Source organism: Atta colombica, unplaced genomic scaffold (assembly GCF_001594045.1).
Source record: "Atta colombica isolate Treedump-2 unplaced genomic scaffold, Acol1.0 scaffold38, whole genome shotgun sequence".
Taxonomy (NCBI): Eukaryota; Metazoa; Arthropoda; class Insecta; order Hymenoptera; family Formicidae; genus Atta; species Atta colombica.
This window is the reverse complement of record NW_017259490.1, coordinates 905,314-919,318: the sequence shown is the minus strand read 5'-3', so window position 1 is coordinate 919,318 and position 14,005 is coordinate 905,314. Positions and strand designations below refer to the sequence as shown.

At 31.0% G+C, this 14,005-nt stretch overlaps 1 protein-coding gene across 4 annotated transcripts in view; it reads right to left on the bottom strand.

Moving 5' to 3' along the window:
• LOC108691029 (nidogen-2) overlaps positions 1–10,509 on the bottom strand; it is a 23,871-nt gene extending 13,362 nt beyond the window's left edge. For all 4 annotated transcript variants that reach the window (XM_018198645.1, XM_018198646.1, XM_018198647.1 and 1 more), the window contains exon 1: positions 10,188–10,509. In XM_018198645.1, coding sequence (XP_018054134.1) covers positions 10,188–10,412 — 225 coding nt within the window. In that variant the 5' untranslated portion in view covers positions 10,413–10,509. The remainder of the gene's footprint in view (positions 1–10,187) is intronic.
• Between the last annotated feature and the right edge of the window lie 3,496 nt (positions 10,510–14,005).

The window sequence follows — 14,005 nt, the reverse complement described above, 5'->3', positions numbered from 1 at the left end:
TATATATATATATATAATCACTAACAAAATGCAGTTTTTTTTATAATGCAAATTTTGATCGTGGAGTGCATTGATTCGATAATATTAAGATCTTTCGACAATAATTCGCCGTCGCCGAAGACATGCTTATCTATTAGAACATGACAGTAAATCCAATTCCGTAAAGCGTGCATTGCGGAAGGTTGGACGGCGTCAGCGGGTCAGCAGGTAAATCGTTGGCACGTGCTGCTAGTGAAATCCGACAATAACGTTGTTAGGAGGGGGATTTGCCCCACGTCGTCAGTCTCCGCGAGTCTCGCAATAGACACGCATGCACGTTAATGAACAAGCGCCTGTCGTCGAGGAGTCATTCACCCAACGCATGCTCGTTATAACGCCGGCGCGAGAACGATGTCGCGTTCGCGTAAACTCGCGAAGGAATCGCAATCATTTCATCAAGAGCATGTCCTATAAAGCGGTCAAGAGTGAGAGCGATGTCTGCGAGATGTTAATAGTTATTTAAAAAAATTTTAAGCAAATTTGGAACAAAAGATGTCAAAAACTTTGACGATTAATACATATTATGAAAAAATTAGAATACTATATATAAGTGTAATGAATCTGTGTAATAGTAATGAATCTTTTATTCTTTAATTATGATAATGAATATAATTATAAATTTAAAAAATTTCGTTAGAAGAAATTTATACATTTTTTTTCAGATTAAGTTTGTTCTTAACAAGTTTGTTCTAACTGTTCCTAATCTTATTCTTAGTAAATTGCATTCTTGAAAATCTATAAAGAGAAAAAATGAAGGGTTTCACTGTGTAAAAATTGAACTATAAATCTGAAAATAATTTTGGATGAAAATAATTATAGGACATTCAAGCTGATAAAGCATTAAAGCTTATAAAACTGTCAAAACTTTTTGCAATATTACTTATCGCACTTGAGCATCCTACATAATTATTTTGATGGACTAACAAAATTATTTTTAAATCTGTATCTAGTTAAATTGTTAGATACTTCAGCAAATCATTATTTTATCATTAAGTATATTAATTATTTATAAGATATTTTTCATTTGCCATTTTTATATTACAAGACTCTTTAATTTTTGAGAAAAATTATTAATTAATTATTAAAATTATTAATATATATGGAAATTATATATGGATATTAATTATATATGGATTATATAGGAAAAGATAGAATTCCAACTATTTCTTATTATTTTTAAATATAATATTCAAAGCGAAAAGGAGCAGCCAACAGTCATGTTATCTTGCTAGGGCTGTCTTATTTTGTCAATTGGCTAAAATGAAGTGCGTGTGCACACATACGTTTGATGAGATGCGCTTTTCAAGCCGCAGCTGTTCCTACGCAAGAAAAAAGAACTCTTCGTCATTAAAGAGACAAATTTAAAACTTCTCAAAAGAACGGTGCAACCGCTTGAAATATTACACTGGGAGAAAGTGATTGACATGGTTCTCACACTGTTTGCTGTTAGCAGTTCAGTATTATCTAATGTTGAAATTAAGAAAGCAATATATTATACAACCATTCTTAAGAGCTATAAGATCTAAAATTATAGAGTATATTTTAATTATATACTATTTCGTGACTTTTTGTAGGACAAGTTGTTTATTAAAAGTAATTTTAAATTTATATATGAATAATGAAATTTTTTTAAAAGCAAAATATGTTTCTAAAACAGAAAAATGAAAGTTATCTATTCATTTTTTCCATAAATATGATATATGAAATATGAATTTCTCGATTCTTGTTCAATGACGTGATTCGCTCCCACATTTTTTTATCGATGTTCATTCTTATACGCCACTTAAAGTCCAAGCTGAAACATCCGATGACCTATATTGTTTTCACGTGAGGTTAATATTATGGGCGCCGCGTCAAATTTAACGTTCAAGTCGCACATCGTTAACGAGCGACCCGGTTCAAGTGAATTGACACGAATTAGGGCGACAAAGTAATAATCTCTATTGTGACACTATTCTGGCATTAAATTTATTTCATAATTTTGTTGAATAGACAAGGTATTCAACTTATTTCAACTTATTGAAAATATAAACTGAACTTTCTAATTTAATACTTTAATAGTTATAATGTAACTTTTTAATGAAAACAAATTGTATTTATTAAATCGAAAAATTTAAAATATTGTATTATATTTATTGATATTAAGAATATATTTAAGAAGATATTAAAATAGGTTTAATATTTTTTTTAATTTATGTAACAAAATTTACTATAAATTAAAAAACATTTTTTTGTATTGAATTATAAAATGTATCGGAAAATGTTAATTTTTTTACGGCAGTATAATTGCAATTCAGCTTAAATAAGCAGAAATCTTCCAATTTTCAATACTTAATCGATATTATTCATCCTGTTATACGTATGAGAGTTTATGAACCGAATCAGTATCGGTCATCGAGGCATTCAATAATCGATGCTTAAGAATGTCAAGCCAGTATTGATAGTCTTGCCGAAGCTCGTTTACGTTCTCAGACGTTTTGACATTCGCGTAAGTCAACTAGTGGGAAAGTTCGACGCGCTATCACTGCCGAGGCTATCATCGAGGTCATAGGTCAGAGCCGAGCCGATGACACACACGTACACACATGTAATCGCGGTGGAACGGTGAAAATAGTATCGCCTGGAAGTAACAGGAGGAAACCATGCTAACTGCCAACTCTCTTCCTGATATCATCGATAACGATTCTAATGCTTGACAAACCAAGCACGGTATTGGAAATAATTTGAGCTCGACTATTGTATCGACCAATTTTCAATATTCAAGGAATTTCAATATTCAAGGAAACTTTTGAGAGAAATTACTCGATGTGTTTTCTTTCTGTCAAAAATTATTTCGCAATCAATTCTGGAATGTGTAGTACATATGCATTCATATTTTGTAAGAATAAACTTTAGCTAATTAATAAAAATTAAGTTAGAATTAATGACTGTAATAATTTTTAGTGACTTTAATGATTCATGTTTTAATTACAATCAATTTCTAATCTTTAAGCTATTTATAATTTTTTTAAGATTATTGAAGTGTTTTTATTTTTATACAGTATTTAATCCTCAACTATACCTAAATTTTAAAGTCTAAAGTGTCTTTGAAATGCAGAATACAAATGAATCTCTTTACGATGATTAATAAAAGAAAGTTCAAAGTCTTTTCATCTACACTTTAGAATTTTATAGTACCAATCGTATGGATTGTAGTCCAAACAATTTTGCTTTGGATCCCAATAATAATAAAGAAACGATTACGTCGAATTCTTATGATAATCGCGGCATTAGAGTAGACTCGGTATATGTGCAATCGTCATAACGTGGTGGCAGCCGCGAGTCAGTGAGATGACAGGAGAGACGGCGGTTTCGGTAACGCATGCCGCACGCGCTAACGCAATCGCGCAATCGGCCACAATCATTTTGATGACTGTGAATCGTCGACGATAACCGACGAAATGGAGATGATTGTCGTGTAGGAAGGTCCTCTAAGTAGATCATCGTATCTTCGCGTTTGCGGATACGTCGCGATATACATCTGTGTCAATCGCGATTTGTCACTGATCTGAGTCCGCATAATAACGGTATAAAAATTGACCGAGGAAACGTTTGTTGGATATCAATTTTGAGTTACATAATGCGCAAATCCTTTTTAATAACTATAAATATAACTATAAATATATTTTGAATTATTTTAATTAGGTACTATTATGATGACATAAATTATGAGATATTATTAATTTTTTAAACACTTGAAACAATTATTGTTATTTTGTAAGATAAACACGATTTTAAAAAAGCTTATAGTTTCTTAAATTTTCTAAATCTTTATTCAAAAAATTGCGTGTATGATAAACAGATTTATTACATACAATAACTAATAGAAATATAACTGATAGAAATAATTTCTTCTTAAAGAGATCCTTCTTTATATTAATTGAGAAAAATACTTAGCATTTTTATATAGAATGGCATAATAATAATAAAACATCGACTGTTACTTAGTTAATTTTTAATTATTGAAAATACTCAAATTTCAAAAATGTTTTGAACCTTATGTAATTTCTGTTGCAATGCAGGAAATAAAATTTCTTCCATTAGTTTATTGTCAATCGCCTTTGCACATGCGAAAGTCTTTGCATGCCTAAGCTCCACTTATCTAGTTTTACATTGCACATTCGCTTTCTTCAACATTTCCAACAAATTACATGCCTATGATAATGTTTGTCTGATTAGGGAAACGAGCACGATGATTGAGGAAAGCGAGCAAAAACTAAAATATGTTTGCAAGAAAAATGAAACAACAATTCCCTCTTTAAAATAGCAAACAGCGAATTTCCATTGCTGATGGATGATTTCAAGGTTATGACGAGATATGTCGTAATCGGAAGTTCAGAAAGGAAACTCGGTGAAACGGAAGAAGCTGTAATGAAATTAATTGAGAATTTCGTGTCGAGACTAATTGAACTTTGTCGACGATGACTAAGTCAACGACAGAAGGAATGATTTGGAAGAATCGCGAGTGGAATTTCGCAATTCCTCCCACTAAGTCTCCGCTAAATAATGTGGGAAAACGCCAAGGCTAATTGCATAGCACCATAAGTTGGCTGTCGTATCATTCTCTATCTTGATGTGAATATTTAATTGAGCGCAGGAAAAGATACAATCTTCCACTGAATTTTACGTTAATGCAAAGGTAAAGAATGCCGTAAGATATATTTTTAGTGTGTTATTTTTACGGAGAATCAAATAGCGTTATTTCTTCGAGACATATTTGTTTATAGCGAAACATGCGATTTCTTGTATGCAGAAAATGCATTAGTTTAGATTTTCTTCGTGCAACTTAAATAGTGTGAAAAATTGTCAAGATTAACTTTATCAAGATTGTCGCGAGTATTTACATAACCGCAGTCTCGCAATGTTAATGCGACTTAATTCTGTAATCAACACTGCCACATAAACTTACATGTATATTTACTTGCATTAGCAAAATAGAAGAGTATAGTTAATATTTATATATTTTTCTTGTTTCTGTTAGATATTAACTATATAATTTTTATTTCTTACTTATTATATGCATTATATTATATGCATTATATGCATTATATTGTATAATTGTTTACTATATACCATTATGACGGTCAATAACTAAACTTTCTATTTATACAGCTTGTCAGTCATTGATGAGGCATATTATGACATGCAAATAAATATATCTACATATTACATATTATGTAATTTAATGTTATAAGTATAATTATATATATATATTAGATGTAGTAAAAAGAAATCCATTATTTTTGCATGAAATTGAATGGAAAAATAATGGATTTCTTTTTACTACCGAATATATGTATATACATATAAATATTTTATTGTCCATTTTAATATGAAATAATTCCATTTTATATTAAAATGTTTTTCCGTAAATGGAAAGTCTCAGTTAATATATGCCAATATGTATATCCTTGATGACAAATATATTAAATAAATAAACTTCTAGATACATTATTATTATAACATTTATTATAGGTATATCATAACGTTTTTTTTAAGGCAGCGTTTTTTTTTAATGGTAACAGTAAACATAATACAATGCCTACAAATCCTTTTAAAATATATATATTTTTATCAATATATAATAACATTTAATTTAACATTTAATTCTAGTTGAAAATTATTTTTATATATTCTTATTTGTATTTGCGACTTTTATTTTCATAAAATTAAAAAGATAAAAAGAATAGAAGAACTATTTTTTGAATTAATGAAAAGCTTTATATTCTGCTCATTCTTTGCCACGCAAAAGATGAAGTCTGTAACTATGCAATACCATACTACGCATTTGATATACACGTATTGCACCAGCATAGGAGAATACACGATTACCGTGCACGTATTATTCCAATACCTGCAAAATCGAATCTCCCATTCTAAGCTCTTAATCCGCCTAGTCTCTCACAATTATTCGTCATTATACTTTAAGCTCATCCGGCTGACTGGCCGGCCGAGTTTCTGCGTGTGATTTGACTCGACGCGCATCCCTAAGCGAAGCGTATATACGCACGTCATCAATAACGCCACGATGATTCCGGACGCTTGAATTATTGACGAACCTCAATGAATGGAACGGATCACAGCGGATCATGGTTTCAATGCGGCATTTTGGTAACGACGCGGCTGCGAAAGTCACACCAATTTGAAAGTGAATTTCAGTATTGGTATTTGATGGCTTCTATCGCGCGTAGTTTTGCTTGAAAATATAGGGTATCATAAAATTGTGTATAATTGTGTGTGTGATCTTGTCACAAATGGCAGATATACAATTAGTACAAAAAATTTATGAAAATAAGAATTAAAAAAAGTTTTAAATTATAATTATATAAGTGCTCTTAAAATCATTCAATTTAATTTCATTTTAATTTTTTAAAATTTATTTTTAATTTGGGTTTTATTATATTCATAATAAGAGGTCCAATAATTGAGTTAAAAAATTCTTTTTCATTTATTTACAAATATTTTATATAGAAGATATATTTTTTGTGAGTGAAATAAAAATTGGATTCTCTCTCTCTCTCTCTCTCTCTCTCTCTCTCTCACTTAATTTATTTCACTATCTTCATAAATAAATAAATAGATTTAATTTAAAAAATAAAATAAATTAGGTCTTATTTGGCTATCGTATTTATTAAAATTTAATTTTTTTTCAGTGTATTAATACAATTTAATAGAATTCAATAATAAATGATCATATTATTTACAACACATATATAATCTTTTAGTACATAGATTAATCAGAGTTTGTTAAAGATAATTCTTCATGCTATTAATTAAAGCTACAGTTTCAGTAGAAGGAAAACATTTGAGAAAATGTTGATAATACGAGTTTGCTCCCTGTGGAGGCGTAATGCATAAACACTTCCACGTATGAGCTCATGCACCTTGATTCGCAATAAATCACTTTGGAGAGATGAATCCTTCGTATTAATCTGCACACGACTAGTCGGACATAATTAACGTTCATTCATGCCGTCACCTTTGTACTAATACAACAATTCGCAGAAAAGTGAAATCATGCAATGTCCTGCGGATTTTTCTAATCGCAGCGGTTTCTATGTTTGTCTAATCGTTGTATCGGTGTTTGTGCGATGAGTCAAGTGTGTACTGAAACTTAAATATTGTTCTCGTGGATAACCGAAAAAACGAAATTATCTTTCTACAATTTTTGACATCCTTTGGACATGCTACAGAATTGCTCGAAAAAAGAAAGAGAGTGATTTCAAAAGTTATTTCTTGACATATATTTGCCAATGAGTGAACGGTTTAAAAAAATGCACTTCACTTACAATATTTACAAAGTGTAAACGTATAAAAAATTCAATTACGAATAAATATATAATCATAAAATGTCTAAATTATAAATATAATTTGTATATGATGCTTATTTTCTAGCCCCATAAAACTTTATGTAAAATACTTCTTATATATTTTAAGATTTTTTTAGCAATATTCTTTCGATACAAAAATATATTTTGAGAAAGCCTGTCATAATTTTTTAATTATGAAAAACATTATTTAAACGAATTATTTAAAAAAATAAATATATACATATGTCTCTTATTTTGAATTTCTTTGTAATATACTTCAAGGTAATTAAAACCACAGAGAGATGATTGGCAGTCATGCTCTTGTGTTTCTACAACATGCACTTTCCTTGAGGTACGTTTTCTTTTACGACCGAACTTTCGATGTGTAAACACTACCGGAATCTTATCGGCTCGGACTCTGGATGCGCGTTGCATCGTCTTCCGGTTCGCGCCGCTCTAGCTTGTTCATTCATACGAATTAACGGACCCTCGTAAATTGTACGCGACGAGCAGCGCGGCGCGTCCGTCGCAATTAAGCGCGATTGTGCCGCCCAGAGAGTCGTTCGTTCGCCATCGCGAGCGCAATGAATTCGTGTCATGCCAGAAGATGTCGGCCGGATTAGACCGCGAGCCGAATTGAGAGAATGACCGAATGCGCGCACGGCTTCGTCGTTGTCTACCGCGCGATAAATTGATATTAACCGAGGAATTGCACGTCGCCGCCTAGCCGCTCGTCTCGCCGTCTCGGAACTTTTTCTAGACCGGACCATAAATTGAAGTTCGTCACACGCGGTGACTGCGCTAAGTTTCCTAATCTGTAACATGTCTGAACAAATTTTATAACTTTTCGTCGTTCTGCGAAGAGAGGATAGACAGACTTACGGTGGAGTGCGTCACCGTTATCGTTCATATTAACAAAGTTGATGAATTGGATAAATTTTTTTCTCTGCTCAAATTTGTCCTAATCAGAGAGTTTCTTATTATTGAAACTAAAAGATAAGATAACTAATCCGGCGACAAAATTTTACTTTCTAGTTTTAACTGTAGTATAGTTTTAAGTTACAATACATTTAATTTGAAGTTATATATTGAAATGTTTAAAAACATTATTGTAATTATAAGGATATAATGTTCACTAGTATTCTCATTAGCAAAAAAAACAAGAACATAGACTTTTTGTGCTCTAGTCAAAATTTATTTAAATATAAGCTCAATATAAATCCAGTTAATGAAAAATATAGTTTTAATAATTGTTTTAGAACATTGATTAAAAATCGGATGACAACGCATTTTGTTTTATATCAATGAAGTAATGGTACTCCAATCCTTTGAGTCAAAAACAACACAGACATTTTGTTATTTTAACTTCTATGTAACAAAATGTAAATAAATCTATTTCTATATTAATTTCGAAGGAGAAACATTGACGTATGTGTGAACTTAGTAAATAATAAATTAAATTTGAATTAAATTTATAATAAATTTTCTTGAAAATCATTTAACTCCATTGTTTTTGATAACGATATATTGAATAGAAATAGTAACAATCTATAGAAATTTTAAAAAAATTGGATATAATTTGACATTATGAATTTGACATATTTTAGTGTGTTTACTCATTATATAATTATGGTATAATAATTACAGAAAAACATTTTCTCCTTAAATCATTTTGATGAAGCTACTTGAGATAAATACCATTCTACATTTACTTAATTATGTATATTCCGTTTAATATAAAAAAATTATAATCGTATAATGATGTACTAAATTTTTATTGTATCTATTTTATGTTTTAGGACCATGTCATTATGTTTTTTTAGATATTTAACGGCAAAGAGGAGAAACTAATGCAAGGTAAGAATAGAATAAAAGTATTTATACAATATTGCCATGAAGTTTGATTGACTATCACGTTACATCACATTGACAACATCTTAGTGGTAAATATCTCAATAATTGTAAAAATATTGCGAGAGGACAGATTTGCAATAGGTTATCAAGAATATTTGCGAATTTTTTCGGACTGATGTTTTTCGCCGACGATCAGTTTACAAGCGTATAAATATAAAAATAGCGGATTCGCGTCTAATAATAAAAAATGCTTTTCAAAGCATTCATCGTAAATAATAAAAAAAAAACAAATAGCAAAATGTCTCTCAAAATTGTTGAGTTTTAATCGAAATTATAACAATTTATAAATATTTTTTTTTCATTTCGGTTTCTGTCTTAAAAAATTTTAAATTGTTTGGATTGTAAGAAATTTTAAGTTATTGATAAGACAAAATACAATCACAAAAAGATTACATTATAACATAATTTTAAAATTAAAAACGGTGTTTACATAATTACATATCACAATTATGATATAATAATGAGAAAGAACTTTCTTTTCAAGTTGTGTTTTAATTTATTTTTTGAAATAAAAATTATTCCACAATTCCACTATATACAATTCCACTTGATGTATACGTGATAACACATGCCATGTTATTTTTAAATCATTTGTGTATACTTTTGCACGCTTTGGTTAAGATTAGATAATTAAAATCAATTATATATATATTTATCTCAATGTAAATTGTAATTACAATTCTAAAATTCTCATTCATTAACAGAATATAGATCTGTGCAGCGATAAAAATTTAGTTCAATATAGACTTGATATAAATCCGTATTGAATGAGAAATATATTTTGAAATTGGAATAACTGTCTTAACTATCTTAATGCTAATTCATATCTTAATGCTTAATACGAGTATCCGATACTCTGAGAATAAATTCACTATTAATACTCACGAATATCGAGTTGTAGATTTTGTCGTAAAAAACGATGGGCGTTTTGAGGATAGCTTCAGCGGATAGCAGCATTCCATTGTTATCGGTTTCGAGGACGTTGGAATCCGATCCTATGTGTTGGTACAGATCCCTTTTGGATAAAGCTACGGTAAAGGGCGCGATTAGGGCCAGCACGAAGGCCAGCGAGCCTAGCAGAACGCTCCAGCGTGTTGCGCCGCGAGCCATTCTCTCAGACTGCCTTAACGCTACTGCTGTTCGATTTGGCTACGACGTCTCTTCTTGCTGCTCCCTAATCGCCTTTGCCCGCCGCTGCTCCACGACCGGCGTGACTGCTCATCGTTGTTCCGAGTACATGAAACGCCACTCGCTTCCCTCACTCAATGATAATTTCGTGACACCACGTCAATCCCTACTACCGATTCTATTACTAATAGGCTAATATGCAATCGAGTGTATCTTGAATGTAATGTTCTTTAGCATCTCTCTCTCTTTCTTTCTCTTTTTATTTTTCTCTCTCATTTACTCTCTATGAACCCTACCGTACGATGATCACTTGATGCAGTGATATGCAGGTTCCTGCCATGAATAAGCGTGTAGAATATTAGAGTAAATTGACAGATTTTGTAAATATTTTATTTTTCATAACTGTATTTTCATAACTGTATATTCATAACTGAATATTGTATTAAATGGTTTCATTTATTTTGATAACAATAATTCTTTGAAAAGTTTAATTCTGTTGGATCAATGTCTCTGCATAGTCATATGATGATCTTATGAAGAGAACGAAAATTAGTTTGTGCGATTATGCGTATCACGGTTTATTTAAACATACGCTGAGAGACGAATGTTTTGTATTTGTGACTATAATTGCAAAATAAAATAATTATATTTAGGAGTTCTATTTTTATAATTTTATTATAAGATAGTTATTAGTTAATCATAATTATAGTTACAAAAACAGAACTATTAACTGATTAGTTATTGCTGTAATGTTTGTATCTAATAATAATTATAAATTTTTACGATTCTAAAAATATAAGCTGGCACTGATAATTACTATAAATTATAGTTAAATTACAATATAATAATTGTAAGCATTTTTTTTCTTAATGTACATTTTTATGAGAATATTTGATTTTACGAAGAACGAGTAGCGCCGGCTTGTCTAATCAGTTTATTTAATTAACAGATTTAATTTTTTGGTATATATTTTAGCTACTCATTAAAGTATGCAAAATACGCTATTATTTTTGTATATACGTTCTTCTTCTTATACATAAAGTAGCATGAAATCTCATGACCGAAAAATATTTTCAACATTCAAGCCAGCAATAATTCATAAGACGATAAAAGTATGATTTTAGTAATAGATTCGTAAATCACGCGATGCGTGTGCGCGATCAAATTGCGCGTATGCGTGTGCGTTGCGTATCATTCGCGTATCGTAGTGGCACGCTTAAGTCACGTATTCTCTTCGCATGTGAAACCATCGTTGATTCAATTGTATCTTCGAATAATTCATTCAAATGCCGAGGTCTCGCGATTACATGATGCATATATTGTAATCAGCGCACCGATTTTAAATCTTTAATTTTAAGTCTTTAATTGTAACCATAATAGTATTTTATCTATGATAAATATAAATGGAATGGAAGGTTACTCATCCCGCGACGAAATTGGCTATCATTATATTGACTGTCAGTGATTTTCAAGCATTGCATTGCATTTCAAATATATCATCTTTTCACATCGAACAATTTTATAAATTTTTATTTATTTAAAACTATACACTTCTTTTGATTTATAAGATATATTATTGTTTAGGTATTTTAATTGTAATTCGATTTTTTAAATGTAATTAATTGCAATGTAAGTTTGTGGAAACGTAATTGTGAATGATAGAATTTGCTCATTATAAATCATCCTAATCCTATTATCCCTAATCTTATTATTTAAAAAATGCGATTAAAAAAAATTACTATTATACTAACCGATTGGCTTGTTGCCGACTATCTATTAAGGCAAATTGATGTTTAAAAGTCGCATTGAATTTTGATAGAGCTTCTCGTCTTTCATCCGTATTGCATTATTATGCTCGCTCATCCGTCACGTAATTTCTCCAAGAGACGGTACGCGATTCATCTTGAACGTCGTGCTCGTTTTCTGTGCGAAGTCGCGTGCAGCCGTGCATTGTGAAACAAAGTATCAACGTCGACAGACAAATGGAGGTGGACCTACATTCGCATACGCCAGCCGAGAATTGCGTCCCGGCCTAGAACGTCCCAATAAATTGTCTCAGGAATTCGTCAGGGTCGACTCTCTTTCCAGTGCTAATTCATTTGACGATATGTGAGATGTTATTGCGGTAGTGACGTAAGTCACATTTAAAAAAAATGAATTGAGATGGCAGATCCGTCATATTACATTATGAAGTGAGAATTTATATGTATTTTTTTGTTAGATTTTTTTTTTGCAAATGAACGAAAAAGAAAAAATAACTGCATCGTATTTCTACATCGAAATAAGATTATATTTCATATAACAAATTTATAATAGGGACAAATGGGACAAAGATGATTCAGGATACACGTTGTAAATTGATCTTTATTACAAGAAATTATATGACTAATTTGTACATATAAAATATAAATATAATACAAGTACTATGATACAGAGACGCGTGTTTTTCCAATGGAAAGTGGAAGTAGATCGCTAATTACAATTAATAATTACTATTATTATAATTCGTTATTATTACTGTTGTATTCACGGTAGATGGATTGACACGCTCTTGGCAATGCTTTTAATTCAGACTGAATTCAGACACGCGACGATAGATAAATAAACATCATATGCACGAATTTAAATGTTTTACGCGGTGCTACAAAGATAGTTTTCCGACATTTGAGAAGATGCAAATGATTCATTTCTTGGATATAATTCTTGTTAATTCTTGTTAAAAAAAACAGATGCTAATAAAATATTACACTTTTAATGATACATAATTATCGTAGTCGATCGTACGACAGTTCGAATAATTGAAAAATCGTTAACTATATATGATCTTTCGTGATAAACAATCCGTTCAATAATATATCGGGCATTTACTCTCAACAGAAAGAACCAACAGAAAGCAATGACGACGATTTCGGCAGCAAACTCACGTCTTTGGTGGTTAAGTGATACACGAGCATACAGAATCTTTTTAATTAGCGTCACTTATCTCCTTATTTTCCATCCGTAGAATACGAATTGTCGCTCAATAATGTGACGTCATTTCATTTGTCCGTGAAAAAAAATGACGTTCATGCTTTTGGTCCGCATCTACTATCTCATATTTAGCACTAATGCGACTTTAATAAATTTACAATCCATAACAATATATAGGTCGCAATTTTCACTCTTAAAATTATAATATATTAGAGATAGTCAACAAAAATCCAATATCAGATGCCTGCATTAATGCTAAACATGAAATGCCAATACGGATTTGCGTGTACGTATGATGATTAGTCGCGTGTTGCTCATATTAGTACAGTTTCCATTATATGTGTGTGTGTGTGTGTGTGTGTGTGTGTGTGTGTGTGTGTGCGTGTGCGTGCGCGCGCGCGCGTGCGTGCGTGAGAGAGAGAGAGTGTGTGTGTGAGTGTGTGTGTGATTGTGTGTGTGTGTGTGTGATTGTGTGTGTGTGTGTGTGATTGTGTGTGTGTGTGTGTGTGTGTGTGTGTGTGTGATTGTGTATGTGCGCTTATATATTCATATACATATACGTATGTATCATGCATAAACGAACCTCAAGGTATAACAATTCAGAA